The sequence below is a fragment of the Liolophura sinensis genome, chromosome 1, assembly GCF_032854445.1.
Source record: "Liolophura sinensis isolate JHLJ2023 chromosome 1, CUHK_Ljap_v2, whole genome shotgun sequence".
Lineage (NCBI taxonomy): Eukaryota > Metazoa > Mollusca > Polyplacophora > Chitonida > Chitonidae > Liolophura > Liolophura sinensis.
Genome location: NC_088295.1, coordinates 18,955,944 through 18,976,183, shown reverse-complemented (window position 1 = coordinate 18,976,183; position 20,240 = coordinate 18,955,944). Strand labels below are relative to the sequence as shown.

The following is a 20,240-nucleotide window of genomic DNA, read 5'->3' as shown; positions in this document are numbered from 1 at the left end:
AGGGATTACTTGGACAATGGAAGACCGTCTTCATCACGCTTATGAAACATTATGAGATCAGTTAACAGTGTAATCCGTACTAATACCTTACCGAGACCAATGGGACTCGAGTAGAAGAGCCCGGATTTGGCCCCACTGTGAACTGTCAAACAGAACAACAGGTGCCAACGCAAGAAAACTCCTCTTTGAAGTTATCTGGTCAAGAGGCGCGGGACACTTGGTCAGGTATCGATTGCCAATACGAGATGTGGAATCAAATCAGACACAAAGTGGCTACCCGTCGTCTCAAAGTTCCGTGATCACATCTGTGTGTCACAAAGAGACTTCCATGGCCTGCTGGCGGTCCTAATCGTCCCATCGTGACCATAATAAGCATGTCTACGAGTAAAGGGGATTGACCTTATCGAACCAGTCGTATGGACAAAGACAAAACTCCACAAACGATGCACGTAAAGGATTCAAATTATATACCTTACCTTGAAATTCATGAATAGCAGACAGAGCTCAGTACTGAACTGATCTATAATTTCAAATGACTGCGTGAATACCTTAACTTCGACAAAGTGCTCTTTAGTTTACCGGAAACGGAGAAAATTCCTATCCGTCTAGAAGTCCGAGTCACGTTATTACCTTAACAAATTCGTTCAGCATTTACACTTATCTAGTTTGGTAAAAACTTTTCCGGTACGGTTCTCATCACGTGCCCAAGGCTTGGTTTCATAATGAGCAAAGCGGACTGTCCATCTATAAATCGCAAAACTTGTACTCTGTTTGTCGATTAACATAAAGTGAGCTGTTCCCTTTGTCGCACTGCATAATACAAGACAACGTCAACGAGTTACACACATCACCAAGATAAAGGTTTTGAGAATCTTTGTGCAGCTCAGTTCAAAGATCTATACATTACACCTAAGGTCACTACGGAGAGATTCTCAGACAGCACCAAGCGCCAACCGAAACACTCTTATGCTCACGTAAATAAATTTAGTGATAGGAAAGTACAAGTTGAAACATAATGTCATAATGGAGTTTTTATAAATCAGAGTTACTGTATAAATCAGGGTTATTTCACTATTATTTCATCGGTCAGGTTTATAGGTGGAAGAAACCGGACAGAACTCAGGTGATATACACATCATATGGCCAGGTACCTGACCACTCACAGCTAAATTAAAATCAGCGGAGGCGCTAAGGACACTGCATTTAATAGTCCATTCGGACCTCGGATGCTCTAGTTGTCCAATGTTGAGACGTGAATTTAAAAAACATGTCTCAACGTTACGACAAATGGGGTTGTTTAGAGACAATGTGAATGTAAAAAATACCAAATAAATAATAACAATAACAGAAGGTAACAGGACATTGTCATAAATAAAACATCTACACAATAGTTAACCCATGGCTGAAGCACGAACTACAGAGTAGTCATCATCACTAGATGAAAAGTACTACGAACCGGTTTATGCCAATAACTGTTCACCTGATTTTTCTTTTAAATAAATGTTTACATTAGTTTATGGTTATAATATAAAATAGGAAAGGCATCAAAGTGGGATATACAAAGACGTCAAAAATTTGGCATAGCCAGTGAAATTAATATACTTTGAGCATGTTAGGTAAAAGAGATCATGCTATCATAACATACGCGCGGGTGGTACGTTAGGTGACGTGGGCGATATATCCCCAACCTGCGCATAAAATAACCCATGGCCAAAGGCATCAAAATCTTCGTCTAATGGAAAGCTGTTAACGATAATTTAGAAAATTCCAACACTTTTGGCTACCTCAAACTGCATCTCTCCTTTACATCGGGAGGCTTGAAGACAACAGCTTCTTCCATTAATGTGTATTATTACGAATAATTTTACACTTTTTGCTCCCGACCCGAGAACGCTTCATTTCAAAAGCATAAATTAAGCTCGTGTTGAATCAGATTATCTATGTGGTACTGGAAACATATATGATGTTCACATAAAAAACATTTTTCGCGCGAGTCGAACAGAGTACTGGGCAGTACTATTCCATATATATATATATATATATATATATATATATATATATATATATATATATATATATGGATTGTAACATCCAGGCAAAATACATGTGGGCTGACCTGTTTCCAGCGTGTATCATGAGTCAATAACCCATTACAATGTGAGTAGGAGTGCTTTCCAAACATTCCATATAAGTGCACCAGCACGTCCCATCTAAGCTTGGGCTGGGGGACATTATATTTCAGATACAGTCAGACGCCAGAGCTGGTCAAACGTAACGACAACAGTATCAGAACATTACGGCTTACTTAAATTAAATTTAATTTAGACATTGTACCAGACATTTGTATAAAAATCGTCAACCATATAATGAACGTTCCGGGTTAGTAATCACAAGATAATATCCAAAATATTTTGAACACAAACCACCAAAGAACTCGGAATGCAAAAAATTAGGACGAAATCATGAAAAGAAAAAACAACCATTATGATGTCAGAAATTTACGTGAAATTTGTCATTTAGTATTAAACGATTGTGTATTGCATATTTGCCTCACTCCACGAGAATGGTGAGAGGAACCAAGGATAATAAAATTCAGCGGATAATCGTATCTTTAAAATCTTAAAATATGCAAATGGAATGTCTTGTAGTTTAACTGTTAGTGCACTGGCCTGAAACATGGTCTGCCAAGAGTGCAGTAAACAAGAGAACACATACTTGTCAAGTTAGCACCTAATTAACCATTATAGTTATTATGTAATATATTTTAAGTACGTTCGGAATGCATATAGGCCTTTTAACCAAGTTGTCAACTTAGCAGCCTATAGTTAGGTATATGCTGTTTCATGTTTCGTGCCTTCACGTGTATCTGTTATGTGGAAATGTAAGAATAGGCCGTGTAACCTTAATATCAGTAACAAATAACGAATAAAAGTAAGGGATCTTATGGTGGGTGTTCCAAATATTGTTTCCTAGGCTTAAGCAAGATTTATTTAACCAGACACATATTTTGTTTCATAGCAAAGTAGGTGTGATGTCTGTTATAAAATCGATGTAGGCAGACTAGAAAGTTACATACCTCTAGGTTCCAGGCCGGGTACGCCTCTTGATCGATGGAGGCCACTCTTTTTACATATTCCTTCACGTGACTCGTCGTCATTTTGCCGAAACTCAGCCTCCCAATCACACTCTGTTTCCTTAAAGTTCTGCAGATTCCTGAGACAAGCTTGTATTCAGCACAGCTTCTCTATAAATATGCCGTCTTGAGTTCTTGTTGATCATTAATGTAGATTAGAAGGAATTACTAACCAATGGTTATGTAGTAGCTTCAGGCTAGGGTGTTGTCTTTCTAGCTGGGGAAAGCTGCTTCTATCTTCAACAAGGCCATTGTCACCAACACGCAGGCACCTTTTTAGAGCTCCACTCCATGTCTGAAAGAAACGAAATAAATGAGTTCTACTGCAATTTAAGGCCCCGTTGGGTTTTGGTTGGATTTAGGCTAAACACAGTCAGAACTTGACAACCACTCCGTTCTGGCCACCCTTACCTCAGGCTATCGCCTTCTCTGTGCAACATACATATGTGCGTGGATTTATAAGCTTACATGGCAGCATGAAATGACAAGGAATTGATCTGTTACGTGACGCTTGTCCGAAGGAAGCTAACATAACTCTACAGTACAGTCTGCAACATATGGCATCAATTCATCCCTAGACAAATTTAAAAATTAGCTCAACAGTTTAGTGAATACGTTCATTTAGAAGCTACATTTGAGCAATCCTGTTTACGGAGCTCCCCTCCTGGGCTGAAGACTTTATGTTAATTAGACTGAACAATCTATTCACGAAGCCCCGTCCTGATCTCAATACTAACGAGGCTGGCAATTGTTGTGAACTTCGTTTGGTAACAACCACCTGCAAAATGAGATCGTTTACACTTTAGTTGTCACTTTAAAGCTGATTGTAGCCTTCCATGGCGGGATAACTATTGCTGTCACCCTAATAAACATCATCTGTTCAACATCCGAAACCAGAAGATTCCATCATTAAACCCTTCCAAATGAGCTGAAGTCACTTTTGAGGGAATTAATGTTCGTTGTTACACACGTTTTAAGTTACAAACGTGTCACCGATAAACGAAATCAAAACTTATGAAAGCACACTGTAAGGAGCGTTGCAGACACGGCTGGTTATAACTGTAAATTATCCGATTTTACAAAATATTTTTCAAACTAGGAAGGGATTGTATGTTGACGTATTTGTCAATAATGAAATCACCATAGGAAGATAATCGACGAAGCTGTTACTTTACAGAATTTTTCGGGTGAGGATTAAAAAATTGAAAATTTCAGTAGGTTACTTTCTTCTTTATGAAATGATAGGGCAAGCACACTGGGTGTGTCGGTATAATATAACCGGCTGATACGGCATGCCTGTTGCCTTCGGCATGGCGTTCCAGTGTGGTAGCACTAACGTATAGCGGGGGCAAAAACAAACAGCAATACGATAAAAGTAATGTCCAAAGCAACGTAACACGCCGAGAAAGGTGCGAGGGCAAATTATCTGAATGGGGGTTTGTAAATAAGGAAGTGAGCAGAATGATAATAGCGAAAACAGTAACAGTAATATACTTTAGAGTTCATAAAATACAAATTCATATTAAAGACAAGGCTTTAACCATGATACTCGAGTACGATGACGGTTATTCAAAATGGTGATATTCAACTCATTAAGAAACATTTAATGAAGAAATCTAGTTTTTACATAGATTATAGACAATGTAGTCAATTACATGGTAAATTATAGTTGATTATTCACTAGGTGTGCGATCGTGACAGAGCAGCACATGGTAGCAAGACAATAAGCGGTATAAGCGCCTTCACACGTAAGCTGCGGTAGTCTATTGACTTTCTCTGCGTGACTCAGGCGCCCTTTGATCAGGGTCATGATGATCACCACCAATTGTCACTGTTCACCGGGCTGCTGGAGCGTGAGACACAACTGCAGTTACAAAATTTGTTGGTTTATTAACTACAAATTGTGCAGCGGAATTTCATCAAGCGACGACAACGAGCAGCCCAGGCTGTAACAGGGCTGGCGGTGTGGAGCGGAAAGTGCCAACATAATTGTCTACATCCTTTTACGTCGGCTAATTCTGGACGATCGATTCAAAGTGTCCCTGCGCAAATCATTTACATCTTCAATCCACTCGGTCTTCCCGAGTTTCTGTCCTGTTCCCTGGCGCGAAAAGACGCGGGTTCTCAACAACCACAGTGTGACAGAGGTTTGAATAAACAAGGAATATCCTCACACAGCCTTGGATAGCTTGCTTGGCTAGAGTCAGAGAAACCACTTCCGCTTTCAACTACACGCTGGATTAGCTTCCATAAATTCCTCTATTAAAGTTGATTTTCGGTGCGGCCTATGATTCCCTTATAGTCTTGATCAATATTACCATAAGATTAATCACTGCTGAGCTCGCAAAGCCATTGGGGATATGAGGATGGGTCGAGCTCCATTAGAGTCTAGTCGTGCGGGCAGCTCGCCTGTTACCGTCGAGACGGGTGAAAATGAATTGAATACATCTGAGACTTAAACTATTCTTACGATATCCGAATTAAACCACTTCCCATCTGACGAAGCTACCTATTGGCTGTCCACGAATAGGCTAAGTTTTCTCAAGTCCACCACAGCCCCAATGTGTAACTTTTTGTTGGAGTCTAGTATATCGTGATATAATGTATTCATTTTTCCCGTTTTACCGTTTAATTGTAATTTTTTGGAGGTGGGGTTGGGGAAGGGGGGCTTGGGAATAAATATTTGTTATAGCCGGTGTAGCTATTATGCAAACAGATTGTTGCTTTTGAGTGTTTAGGGTTAATGATTGTTTGATGGTGCACTTTATTAGTTCGCTTTAGAGTTTGTTGTAGCAGCCTGCATGTTTATTTGTTTCCTTGGGTTCGAAGAAAGATTCGTTCATCGCTTGGGGTTTGGGATTTTGAAATATATGTGTTTGTTGGAATGCTGATAGATTAAACGTTCTATTGCTTTGTTAGCATGCTGATTAATGGAAGGTCCTATTTGTTTGTTGCCTTGCACATGAATGGAACGTCCTGTTTGTTTTTGGGTGTGCTGAATAATGCAACTTCCTATTTGTTAGTTGGCTTTATTTGACGGGGCGCTGTGTATTTTCGTGATACCTGTTTATTTGCTTGCCATTGTAGAAGCACTCTGTTTCTTTCTTTGTTGGTTTGGGTGTTTTAGTTAAATTCTGAATGAATTCTTTGTTTGTTTGTTTATTTGTTTGTTTGTCTGTTCAAAGGCGGTTTAAAAATGCAACGTTCTGTAGATGATCAAACAATACATCTGAAAAGTGACGTAAGAATATTAAAACAAAGTTTGCTTGTTTAGCGTACCAGTATAAGTATAAACTGCTGTCAATCAGGCGCTACATTCATTCTTGTTGTTGATTATTGACAACTGAATGTAGGTGTTCTGAAACCATCACTTGAAATCATGGATAAAACATTGGATTTGATTTCAGATTACATCTCTTGGGCGAACAAACTATCTTATGACATGATTATGCATTCTTATTTGTGATAAAGGAAAGATACCGTCAATTATTTTTCACTTTGGTGAATTTTCCAATTGTAAAACCTTGGTGGAATCCTGTCATACGTCGCTTATAATTCTTGTTTACTCCGATGAAAATCGACCATGTCAGCTGGCAAGCAGATTTTATCTTTTAGCATGTCAAAGGCCTGTACTTTGTAGTAATATTGCAGTGTGGGAATGGGGACACGTGTATCTTATCGAACAGGCCCCAGAGAAACCAGCAGCTCTTTGTGAGCTCGCGGATTTGCAGGCCTCAAATGCTGTAATTATTTTCCTTTGAAAGACTTGTCAATGCTGCATGGAATGGAGGAGGAGATAACAAGTGTGCGGGCTATGTAAAGAAAAGACGTGCAGAATCCTCATTCCGCCAGGTTACGGGCTTTACCCAAGAAATATTTTTTGATATGCGACAACTTTTGAAACCGAAGAATGTGAGTAGTATAAGTTGCGCTATTAGCATCGGAAATCAGGTTTGAGATTGTCCAGTACTCAATGGATCGGTGGGCTGCTCTGGCCCACAGGATTGACCCATCTCTGGAGGCAGGACGACCCTACTGCAGCCTTCCGGTCATTCATCACACACACACCTTTTGTAGTTCCCTGACGTCAATTTAAGTGAATTGCCCGTGAAAACGTTCTTTAGGATGCTCAGTTATTTGGGGTTAATTTTATTTCACGAGGTTTTTGCACCCAGCCTTTTTGCGGGACTTGGTCTAACGATTGGTAAGGATTTACATTGTTCTAAATTTTATCTCCACTATCAATCAGCGATAGGTCAGAATAAAAGATTGGGTGTTGAGATTAAAAGTGAACGCTGGTTTCGATCCAGTGCAGAAGTTAATGGGCACTGTTATCGATCGAACGGACTCGTTACAGGGGTTGTTAAGGACTTGATTAACGCAAAGGTAGAAATTTCCTCCCGTTTCTCCAAATACTTAATTGCACATCCAGTCCCCTGATAGTTGGGGCCGAGACCTTTCCTGGATGAGATCAGAAAGTTCTTTATCGGCACCCTGGATAACGGTGGTAATTTGTAGACATACACTACCTGTAATCCGTCCATAAAATACACTTCGCCATTTCCTTCTCTTGTCTGGTTAACTTTTGTTATGAGACTGGTAAAATTTAAGACCTCGGGGACGCCATACGGACGCAATTAAAGTCTATAAGTTAATGTCACCTAAGACTGATATAGGATACACCGGCACTGAGCTATCGGTGTTTATGTCTAGGCACAGCCACTGGACAACAACTGAGCTTTTTTAAAATAAGTACTTGATTGTTGATATTTACATTGGTGAACCAAGGACCTGACATTTTTGCTTGGATGTAGTCAATGTTTTAGGCCATACCTATATATTACACAAAAAGACTTTGGACGAAACTTCTCTTTTTAGATTTTTCTCTTTTCAAAGTGTTGTCTTTTCAATGACCCATTAAACTTTTTATGGTCGTACTTTCATACAGTGTGTAACGTTCTTAATCATTGCAGCTGATTTTCATAACTCATTCATGTGGTACCAAAAAGTGTGACTGTTGACCCTACTTCACTGTCTGTTGGGGATACAGGAAACAGCTCGCAATGTTTGTTTCCATAATGCTCATAATCCCATTAGATTAATTGGGAGTAATCTGGTAAAAGATTTTTGCCATCAGAAGCAATAACTAGCAGTATGTTAACTGACAAAAGAGTGAGTGTGTCTGGCCGTCATAAGACAGATGCTAAAACTAATAGAGCTGTAAAGTGTTACACGTCAGTTTATTGCAAAGGCTGGTCTTAGCTGTTAGTTATTTTGTATAACCGTAAACCTATGCTTGACGGATACGCCTACCTCTAGCGATTTCCTCCTGTTGACTAACTCAGAATTAATATTTCCGATGCCGATTCTAATAGGTTCTGTTCGGCAAAGGCGCCTTCCGTGCACAGTCCACTGCGCTGTTCTCTTCACCCGCCATGTGCCTGGAAACAAGCTATTGTTCCTGACAGGCTGGAGTGGAGTTGACTAGGATCTGCCTGCAATCACTTAACACGTCTTGGGCACACTAATTCACGTAAGAGTGTTTCTGTTTGCAATTGTGGGACATATTTGTTCGGCGCATACAGTGAATAATACGCACCCGGGGTATGATCAAATAAGCGTCCTCGAGCTCGTGCCGCGTCTATTTCTCAGCAGCACTGGGAATCTGAACAAATACTACACGGGGAATTAGTGCGGGACATGTAGCGTTGCCTAGAGACAAAACTACAGACATCTTAAATTGTCTTCGATTTCTTCGATCTTTTTAGAGGAATATGGCAAAAATTCCGACAATCTATTTGATAGATTACTTTCCCCTGGCCGTTTCGAATACCGTGCTAATAAAACAGTCAGAAACAAACGCAATTTAGTAATATTTCTCTACAAAGCAACCTCTTCTGCAGATGTTAATCAAAAGACGTATTAAATTACCCCTGTTTTTAAACAGAAACTGTACACGCTTGCAAAACTGAGTTGCAAAACTATTAGAAAAAAACAGGAAAACAATTTGTACTGGTATCTCGATGTGGACTATGGCAATAGGCCAGCGGCAGTGGAGTCAACTGGAGACGTCGCCACAATTCTCCACAGAGTTGTTCGGAGTTAATTCCTTATTAACACACTTATCCCTGTTCCTAATGTCTGGAGTTGTAATATGACTCATAAAGCGTTGGCTTTCAAACCGGGTATGTAGATCTCAGTGAGTACTAGTGCCTTATCAGACATCAAGACGCAGACATAAAGGGTCGTGGATTTCCGAAGTCTGTGTTAAACTGTTCACAAGAATCGAATTAACATGACTGGGGGCGAGTTTGTAGAAGCTTGTCGATATGTTTTTAACTTGTAAGGAACTTCAAAGCATTTTTCTTTGCAGAGACCACAGATAACTTGTTGAAAATATGTGAAACCCTTCCTCTATGGATATGTACATACACGCGTTAAGGTTAACTAATGTCACCTATCAACGATATAAATTTGAATTAACAGGAAACAAATTTTAATTATGTAATGATTTTGATCTCTGATATCATGATCTCATACATGATCGCTACCCTATAACTTAGAAATTGTTTTCAGATTTTCTGTGAATCCTAGTCCATATACTGAATCTGACCACATGATGTGTGGATGATTTAAGTGAATGGTATGCACATCCTGCAACCACTCGTCTGCTTATGTACAGCTACAGGCCTGTCCCGTGAATCCTCCTTCTTATGTAGAAGTCTATCCAAACACTCTGTTTTTCTGTGAGAGTTGCTTGATTTCTGTTATCTCCTCATGTTCACTACTGCTGTCATTAGTTTAGATCAATAAGTCTAAGGAATTCAACGAACGATAAACGTAAGAAAGTCAGATATGCTGAATATGAACTAAGACAGTGAAGATGTCTTCACAGTTTATTTCCTGCTAACTTATCGCAATAGAATATGTAATAAAATTGTGGAAACAGGAAACATCTTATATTTAACATCAAGGAAAAATTATATAGATCAAGCAATAGACATAATATTTATGAAATAACACATATAGATACAATATTATAATTTGCACAAAGGCAATTCTTGTGGTTATTGAATTGAGTCAAATGATTCCGTTATACATAAATGATGCCATATATTATTCGAGACAAGTGAACACCCGCCTGTATGCGGTTTTCTTTCTGTACATTCACTGTCAAATTCCAATACATTTACGCATCCGGTTTCGCTTTCGTAAAAATTCTTCCTCATATTTTCTCCTTAAGTATACGCAGCCTATGTTTTATCTCCGTGAGGGGGCGTAACTTAGGGATTGAAATATGTGTACGAAGTTTTGCGAAACTGGCCGCAGTAGTTTTGTTGGACATGACTTCTCATGAACGTCCATCTGAATTCGTCTTAAGAGAAAAAGTTTTTTATCTAAAAGCAAGATGGCAGCATTTAAATGAGAAAACAATCACCTTTCGGAATCAGTCCATAACTTCATAGCAATTACCAAGAACTTATGCGTTCCGAGGCGAAAACATTTTCTTGGTGAACTTTCAATGTCACAGGAATTATTACTAAATTTACATTTATGGAATTTTAACGAACATTGTATTGTTGATAGAAAAATCCGTCTCTGCCCCCAGCCTCATCTTGCTGCCTAACACGCTTGCTGGGAGGCCAGTTGTAAGGGTCGTCCCCCATGGACAGCTGGATTTTGTCTTCTTTTCCGTCGATAGGTGGTTCACCCACTGAATCATTGCGCATGTAAGTTTGGTAATGCTTACTTTGAGGCTCATCTACCAACATGTCGTTCTCATCATCGAAAGGTTTGTACAGATACATGTTTCTGAGAGCATATAGGGCCGGCGCATAGACTACGTTACTGATCATTATCAGCATGTTCAGCCAAAGAAAACCGATCGAGACCACAATGCTCCCTGCCAGGATGGGACCAAAGGCGTAGGCCAACGAGTAGGATATGTCCGCAATGGCGTAGACACTGCCATACACGGAAACATGGCGGACATCAACAAGGTAGCCCAATGTAGGCAAAAGCGCTGTATCCACTAATGCAATCCCAAAACAGATGCCCATGATTGGAGCTATTAAGACACCAAAGGCTTTTGCGAATGGGATTATCCCACAGAATAAACCTTCCATAGCTAGTCCGGCAGCTGCCAATAACCACATGTACTTGGGATAATTCCTAGACAGCTTCACAGTCAAGTATACACCTGTAATATGTGGGATGAAAGCCGGCAGCCATACAAAACCCATCTCCCAAGCAGAGGCGTCCATGGTTTCCTTCATCCATATGGATATGGTGGGTTCCAGGAAAGCCAGAGATACGTTGGACATAGCTAAGGCTCCTGCTGTAACAGCGATGTACGGGTCCATCAGTAAACGGTAAATTGGGGTACCCTGCGGGCGTTCCTCTTGTGTCATCAAAGCTCGCTTAGCACGCATGGGTTTCATGAGGAAAAACAGCAACAAACAGTCAAGTAGTGAGAGCAATGCAAGGAGCATGAAGGGGACCACCTTACCCGCGAATTCATACAGTACCCCGCCGAAGGGCGGGGCCACCAAGCAACCGAATGATATGAAGGCTAAAGCGATACCCAGGGCTTTAGTTCTTTCTGCTTCTTCGGTGAAACGATCAGCTATCATGGCCAAACCGGAAGTGTCGGCAAATGCTGAACCAAGACCTTGTAAACTGCGAGCCGCGAAGAGAACAGCATAACTTTCCCCTAAAGCAAAAGTTGTCGTGGATAGAAATATGATTATTAAACCTATCATCATTGGCGTGTCATATCCGATCCTGTCAATGAGAGTTCCTGTGAACGGATTCACTATAAGCTGTAGAATAGCTTTAGAAGCAAACAACACCCCAATTGCTGCGTCATTCGCTCCCATGTCAATTGGGGGTGGGGGAAGATCAAGGATTCGCCTTTCCTTTGGTTTTGTCACTACATAGTGCCTCTTTGAACTATTTCCAACTAGAGTGTAGTTACAATAAGAAAATGTGGTTCCAGTTGCTGTATAGTTACAATTAGAATAGTTCACTTTGGGAAGGTCATCTACTTTCGAAGTGACCTGAGCTCCTTTTGGTGAAAGGATATTTGGTATAATGGGCACTATAACCATATATAACATATTATCAAGAAGCAGTGCTATACAGACCACCAAGAGAACCAATCGTCTTTGTGATTTGGGGTCGTGGATTTTTTCATCGAATTTGTCATACAGCCCAGTTATATACTCCTTGGTTAAGTAGCCCCTCATTTTGACCTTCTCCTCTCTCACGCGCCAACTCACGTATATTCCAAAATCTTTTCCCCAATCGTCAAGGTTCGTCCCTCAAGATTTCTTAAAACCTGCCGCCAACTAAGTCACATCAACTTCTTTCATGGGCAGTGTCTGAAAAAAGACAAAGTTGGCGGAATGAGAAGGAGAGTTAGTGAAGCCTGACTACGGTTCGTATACAACAGTTCATGAGTTCAAAACTGCCTGTTCAATCATGGCACCTAATTATTGGAAACCAGTCAATGAAGGTAGCTCTCTATTCATCCAAAATGAGAAACGAAAACACTCTCTTCACTGATGTGGGAGAAGTTCCTTTTTCAACACCATAACCAGACATACGATCTTGTTGAGAAAATGCTCCTTTTCAAAAAGAAGAGTTGTTCATAAGAACTTCAAGTAATTCCTTCTAAATTCTTCTGGATCCGAAATGAATTCCATAACGCTTACGACAGGCCTTACATCCAAGTCGCTATAAGCCAATAGTGAGTTTTTGATGCCGATCAAAGCCATGGTAAATCTAATCCCGAAACTCCTGGCCATTATTGCTGATTTATGCGAATCAATCGATCTGCAGCATCAAGGCGGTAACGATTGGTCTGTTTGTGACAAGCGATTCTTTCAAGCCATTGGTTCGCCCAGCGGGCCTCTTCATGATTGACAGATGGGGGCAGGATCTAGCGATATCCGCTATCTGTCACAAAGTGGCTGCGAAAACAGGTGGATGAAGCAAAAGGCAGTAATCGCATTAATTTCTCACGTAATAGCGCCATTCATCTGTGAAATAGCCACACATGAACCCACCCTATTGTGGTAAAACCTGCTTTCCCATTCCCCAAAGAATAATTTCGCGACCAAATGAACAAATAGCCATCATTAACAAAATAATGTAATCACCAATTTCATTACAACGGCGTAGAAATCGTTGTAGACCTAGCGCCAAGCTGACTGTCTTGTTCCGAAAGCAGATACATAGCTGGTCTTTTGCTCATCCCTGGCGTTGTTAACGCCAAATCAACACATTCCGCGCATACTAAACACTATTAAATTTTACAAATGGAGATCTCTACAGCCCGTCTTCTGCAAGGTACTAATATGCAACACCAAAGTGTAATTCTATATCGCGATGTCTACTCACAACATCCTAATTGGCACACTGGCTTCCAACAGAGTTAAAATAATAATAATCTTAAAATATACATGAACATTTAGCTACACATATAAATGTACATATGCGTAAGGGGTGATACTGACACACAGTTAAGAAAATTGTACATCTCGTTTGACATAATATTCTTACTTTCATCATGGATTCCACACTCGTTCATATCATAAAACATTGTTATGAACTAACGCAATGTGACCAGTCACAGGAAAGACGATATCATCATATATACGAGTTACCATAAGAAGGGGAAAATCTTTTTCTTAATGATTTTTTGTATTTGTATGTAGTCATATAAAAATTTAATTAAAGCATATACTTACGATCGAGACTTACATATTCGTGGGTTCAGTTACAAGTTATGCTTGTTTTCACATTTATCAGACTGAGTGTTTGATATTTTCATAGGCTATGGTCTGATTGATAAAGTATCTGACAAAAATTATACCTATAATATCACAACTTTCCTCATAACAGGACGTATGGTGTAAATAGTGTCAGCATGCTTTAGGCTCGGGTGATTCAGAAAGGATCTAGAATCTCAACCGATCCCAACTTCTTGAACCATTACTCTACCGAGCAAAGTAATTTTAGGATCTGCCCAGATCAACCGCAACAATTACATTAGTGCTCGAGGAAATCTACAATTTCAACAAATGGTCAAGATCTGAGAACGAGCGTCCATTTGGCCTTCTGTTGATTCTTCATATTATTTTGCGGACTGCGCACCTGCGCCTCTCCTCGTTTATTACCCAAACCCAGTTCCCCTTCGGGCGGCACATTTACATAAATGAACTTAGACATCACATAAACTTTATAAACAATAATTTTCTTCGGAAAATCCAGTTTTTTTTTAATGCTTTTTTTCATTTAGCTATTTCAAATCGTCCCCTATTGTTTCTGACATCTTTGCACGTCAATGGTAAGATCTATGGATCTATAATTAAAGCCCATGTCTTAAATTATGCATAAAATGCGGGGTATGCAACAAAAGATAGTTACAACTCTGTTTTTAACTGGTGGCATGCTTGCGCGTTAACATGCACAGATTGCGTGCCTTCTTCTCGTCGTACAAAAGTTTAACTGAAAGTGAGTTTTGCCGCTCTGCTGCGCAGCTGTCCACAGACACGCAAATGCCATCTTTTGTTACCGAATGGCTAACGGCATAACATGATGTATATACCCTGGACGGGAAACTTTTGTCGTAGCCGGAAGGGTCTATCCCGATGCCAAGAGCTCACACTGAGAATAACTCTTTTGTTAATAAAACTTTTCATAAACAGTATTGTCACCAACTGGACATTCTAGAGCCAAGAACTCAGATCAGTATACTTATCATAACTACATTTAACAGAAAGCAGTAATCAGGTAACGTTTTCGTATAATGCACCTTTGCCACAGATAAAGACATGTGTACTTTTGCGTTTCCAAACACAAAGTAGCAATAAGGATTATGATATCTGAACCTGACATTTGTTGTATTTTGTTCATCTGTTAGGCCTACAATAAACATCATATCTATTAATGCCAAATTCTAAGAGGCTAGAACAGGAATGCTGTCAAGTGATGCTGAAGTCTGATAACATACAATATAGCAAAAATTCTCCACCCTGACCGATTTATTTTGAAATCAGTCCTTTGAGGAAATCGGGCAGTAAATAGTTGGACAGACAATGTCCAAAGCAAAAAGAAGGTTAGTCGTGATCAAAACGTTCCCAAATACGGCATTAGGATAAATATATTCATACTGTGCCAAAAATGGGCGAGGGGATTCATTCGCTACGTACACCTCTCCTAATAATATCTCATATGGGTAAATGTCTCCGCCACTGGCAACCATTAGCAAATAAAATAGACGCGGCCTTACCGTTTTCAGCGTTTGGAACGAGCACCTGCACTACTGGACCAGCTCTGGTTTAGGCTGCTTCCCGTCCGACCAAGGCCTTAAGTGATGAGGCGCGCAGAAACTTTTCTGTGGAAGTTGGGCGAAGCCGGAGGAAAGGCGACTGGTGGAATTCCCTTGCTAGTCGGCAGTGTTCCTGGTCGGCAGCGTCAATACCCATTGGTAGCTCTCCCGTGGGCGTGATAACCAAGAGTCCAGCGGGAACGGATTCCTTAACTGTTTAACGCGAAAAGCACATAGTGCCTGCAGTTCATGTGGATTATTCCGCATCAAAGGGTAGAAACATGCGCTGTCTCAAGACGGCTTTAATCAATGGACCAGTCAGCTTCGCACACTCCCAACGAATATGCCAGTACAAGAGCGTATTGCACAATGCACTACGGATTATTGTACCGTTTACACCCTGATGCAGTCAGAGCGTGCTTGGCATTTAATTTGGAAATTTCTGACAAATGCGCTCGCTTATAAAGGGACAAGTGAAAAGGCAGAAGTCAGATTGAAGGCTCGTTCGTTGTTGACCCTGAGAAAGGTCGCACGGACAGACGTCAGGTTCTTCCGGGAGAGTCCCTTCGATTTCATGCTCACAAATGAGCCTTTTAAGATTAACCGCTGTAATAAAGAAACCCATTCCCCATTAGATGATCTGAGACTTCGTACTATTTACTATTGTTCATGATTTATCTGTAACTGGCGATACTGTTCATAGTGAAAACATCGTGACAACATTGTAAAAGATGTTCTACTTTCCTTGTTACAGCACAGATCAGTTCAAACTTTGTTGACCTTGTGAGTAATATGCTAGTGGTTTTTGCCACGTGATCCATATCTGTGTTAAGTTGGTTTTTATATGTGTGTGGTGCACTTGAAAAAAACCTACAATTTTACCAACAGCATCAAGTGAAATTGGGAGTCTGTGGGCATTACGGGGACGACTATGAAGAACTGGTTGTCAGTTCAGTTCTGGAGGGTTCCAGATGAATTATTGTTGAGCCTGAAGTAATAGCTGACCGTGCTGTATCTCCCAGCTACAGATTCATCACGGCTCTCAAATTGTTTCTCATCGACACGAGCGCTTCCGAGGGAGAACACTCTGGAGATAATAATTGCTTGATTACTTGCTATCGTAGTTCCCAGTCTTCGATTAGTCAGCCTCACCTTACTAACACTAATCCAATCTTTGCCTGATTTTCGTTCTGTTTCTGAAGCAAGTTGACTATATGATACATTTCCATCGACTTTTTGCACAGGAAATTAGATAAAGGTATGTATGCGCAGTATTAAGCAGTAAGGAAGAGAGACATCGTATTCGCGTTAGATAAACGCTAAAATACTGCAAACTTTCCACAATCAAATATTTTTCTTTTTTTCTTGAGAACCTGCACATAGTCGTGCCAACTGTTTATTTCCAAGCTTAACCTGCGTAACGAGGAATGAAAGAAGGATTTTTCATCGAAAGAAAGGAAGCGGAAGCATTTGGAAAAACCAGCTTCCACCACGCCGCAGGACTAGATTGTTACGCGCCATCCCATGTCTCGGTTCAGACCGAGTCAAGCGCTTGTTTTTCACTTATTAAAGGCTGAGACAGCGAATGCCTACAGGAAAGGTTTTGAGTATCGGGTACCCTCAAACAAGCCAGCCAAGTTCTTCAGCAATAACTGCTCTAAGAGATCGATAGATCAACGTAAAGCCCAGTCATTAGACATTGATCTAATCCGCTAATTAGGCACGAGTCGGCTGAAGCCAACCAAATCAGGCATGCAACAAAAAGCCACCGATTGATTCGTGTGTAAATCCGTTCTGTGAGAAGAGACCGACCCTTGAAATGCCCCCTCTCATCATACGACAGACCTGAGAAATGCGCCAACACCAGCTTTAATCACGGTTAGTGTTTCATAATCTGTTCTGTTATTAATTATGTCTGTTTAAGTTGGTCGGTGTATTGGATTATGACACTGTTACGATGGCGTTATTGGCCAGCGCGAGTTCACGGTTAATGATGCCGTATTGTCCTCAAGTCGATCCTGCTGAGATTGAGAGTACCACATAGAGACAGTAACATCGCATTACAGCAGGCTGGTCCCGCCTTGTTAAGGTCGCTCTCCTCATTGACTTCCTGAGCCCGCGCTTCATCTGTCAGTGACTTTACCATCAGCCAGGTGGGTCTTCTGTGAATTGATTCATTAACGATCTAACATCTGTATCATATTTTTCGTAACAGTCACCCAATATGAAGTTTCCTTAACTCAGATACACATCTACGTACCAGTGGTGTGAAAGGTTACTCACAAGGCTGTGTTGAAGATCATATCTTACAAACCTGTTTTTGTGCGAAATGTTGACAATCAAACTGATGCAACTTGCGGATGATCGTGGGTTTCCCCCCTGCTCTGCCCGGGTTCCTCCCATCATATTGCTGACCGCCGTCGTATAAGTGAAATATTCTTGAGTACGGTGTAAAACACCAAGCAAACAAATAAACAAATAAAATCAAACTTAGGCAGTTATCGATTCTTGTGGTATTGAGTGGCGACAACAAAATGGAATCATTTATCCTTTTCTAATATTTATAGATGTATTTATTTCTATTATAAAACATATAAAACATTTACTTTATTTGTTTGGTAGTACATGTCAGACAGCTATCCAAAGAAATCAAAAGCCAAATTGTTATGTTGAAGACATAAAAATTTTACACTCATATTCATTTCCTTGGCCTGCCTTAGGTTTAACTGACAGTATACTGATCTCATAACTATCAAAATTAATAACTGTCAAAAAGTTTACCGATCAAATAATAGAAACTGCAAATATATTTGTTGTTCGGGTTGAGTTGACTGTTGAATTCAGTTAAAACGCGCGGTCTGTTTTATGGGTGGCATGCAAATACCCAACAATACATAACACATTGAATTGATTGACTTGTTATTAATACCTATCTCCTATACAAGGAAATAAGTATTGCTTTTTATTAAATCTGAAAGATACATTTCTCATTGTGTCTGTTAAGATACGTTATGTTGTACTCAAAGACAATCAACTTGAGCTCACCATCACGAGTGCTATATTATGCCCCACCCATCTAAGAGCTGATCCACCACATAAAGCTACAATTAGCTTGCCTTGACTACTCTATACACTATAGTAGGCCTACCTGATGAGTAACTGAAAGTGGATCTTCAATTCATATAATAAAATATGGCACTCCTTGGTTGATATTTTCATCTCGTTTTATAAAAAAATAATTTTCGTGTTATTTAGAATCTTCTAAAGAAGAATATCCCAAAGGGTTTTTAAGAACATTTCTAAAATTTCTAAGAATGATCCGTTCCAAAACCAGTGGCGCATCAGATGCATGCAAGATAAATGCCGTACCTTGAATATATCAGTATTCAATTCCGTGTGATGAAAAAGTCTAGTTCAATTTGTCCTAGATGAAGCGATAGTTTACTTGGCTAACGTTCTTCTTGGAATTTAATACGGCTTTAATAGCCCCGGGCATAATTTAGGGATTTGGAAAATAATTACTGTGAGGTAAAAACACCAATTCGTCGTTTGTCTCTTTTATTCTCAATATCGTTAACTTAAAAGGGAAACAGTGACACCTCTTTGTCACATAAATTATGCCCACCTAATGAGGTAATGGCGTCGCGCTTACACATGGCACCGAGGACTGAGCGGAAGCGGTGGAATTAATATGGGGACAAGTGAGAGATTAGCTTGGACAGAGGTCGTTACTCCAACCGAGTGTGGACACTTGTTACCGCGCTGATCTCCATCCCAACAACATTTCAGCTCACATAGGAATTCCCTTGTCGCTAATATATTTGCTTAATGAATGTTATCAACTCATTTACAAAGCGATGGGAATTTTGTTATTCATAACACTTGCTCTTATTGCTTCTCCACCGATAGACGCTAATTCCGGATAGGTTTGCCAATTTTACATTACACTGGGGATCACTTCACGGGCTAAACAAATGACCATCTGATTTATGACTACAACTGACGCCTGCCTCCACACGGAAATCTCGAGAGGAATGAAATATCGCGAGATTCTTGTAAAAGATGTATATGTTGGTAAGAACACAAGTTGAACAACTGGCAAATCTACATTTTAGATCAGTGAAGAGTTATGTTTCAGAACGACATATACAAGGTCAATGTGTTAATATGAAACGCAGCTGTCACGTGATCAGTTTCTGACATATTTGTCCAGTTCCTGAAACATTAATTCATCTTACTGATTCATACAATCCATATTTTAGAAGAAACATTGTCCGAACACAAAACTAATAAAAGTACATGTCAGATATGACCAAAAGAGCATAAAGTGCAGTTACTATTCGTGATCTGTAATCCAGCGGGAATGGAAGACTCGACACGTCGTTTAGTAGACCAGATTTAAGTCAAATTCAATATATATATATATATATATATATATATATATATATATATATATATATATATATATATATATATATATATATATATATATATATATATATATATATATATATATATATATATATATATATATATATATATATATATATATATATTATTTATTTGATTGGTGTTTTACGCCTTAACTCAAGAATATCTCACGTATACGACGCCGGCCAGCATTACAGTGGGAGGAAACCGGGCAGAGCCCACATTTAACAATTTGTACAATTTGTAACAGATTTCTGCGGTGTTAATCCAAATGTAACGGCGGGGAGCAACGAAAGAAACATAACAGGATAAAACAGGAAATATCCATGTACAAAGCTT

General features: G+C 39.8%; 2 protein-coding genes across 2 annotated transcripts in view; both read right to left on the bottom strand.

The window, feature by feature from the left end:
* Window positions 1–20,240, bottom strand: part of LOC135468564 (choline O-acetyltransferase-like) — a 57,519-nt gene that overhangs the window by 25,694 nt on the left and 11,585 nt on the right. Inside the window, exon 2 of the mRNA XM_064746929.1 lies at window positions 3,077–3,428. Coding sequence (XP_064602999.1) covers window positions 3,077–3,157 — 81 coding nt within the window. The 5' untranslated portion in view covers window positions 3,158–3,428. The remainder of the gene's footprint in view (window positions 1–3,076; window positions 3,429–20,240) is intronic.
* On the bottom strand, window positions 10,042–15,598 carry LOC135482071 (vesicular acetylcholine transporter-like). Its single transcript, XM_064761904.1, has 2 exons — window positions 15,432–15,598; window positions 10,042–12,516 (listed from the first exon to the last, which is right to left on the bottom strand). Exon 2 carries the CDS (start codon window positions 12,379–12,381, stop codon window positions 10,696–10,698), a length of 1,686 nt encoding a protein of 561 aa, XP_064617974.1. The 5' UTR covers window positions 12,382–12,516; window positions 15,432–15,598; the 3' UTR covers window positions 10,042–10,695.

Bases quoted from the DNA above. Each gene is read 5' to 3' on its own strand.
- LOC135482071 (XM_064761904.1), bottom strand. From the start codon at position 12,381: ATGAGGGGCTACTTAACCAAGGAGTATATAACTGGGCTGTATGACAAA.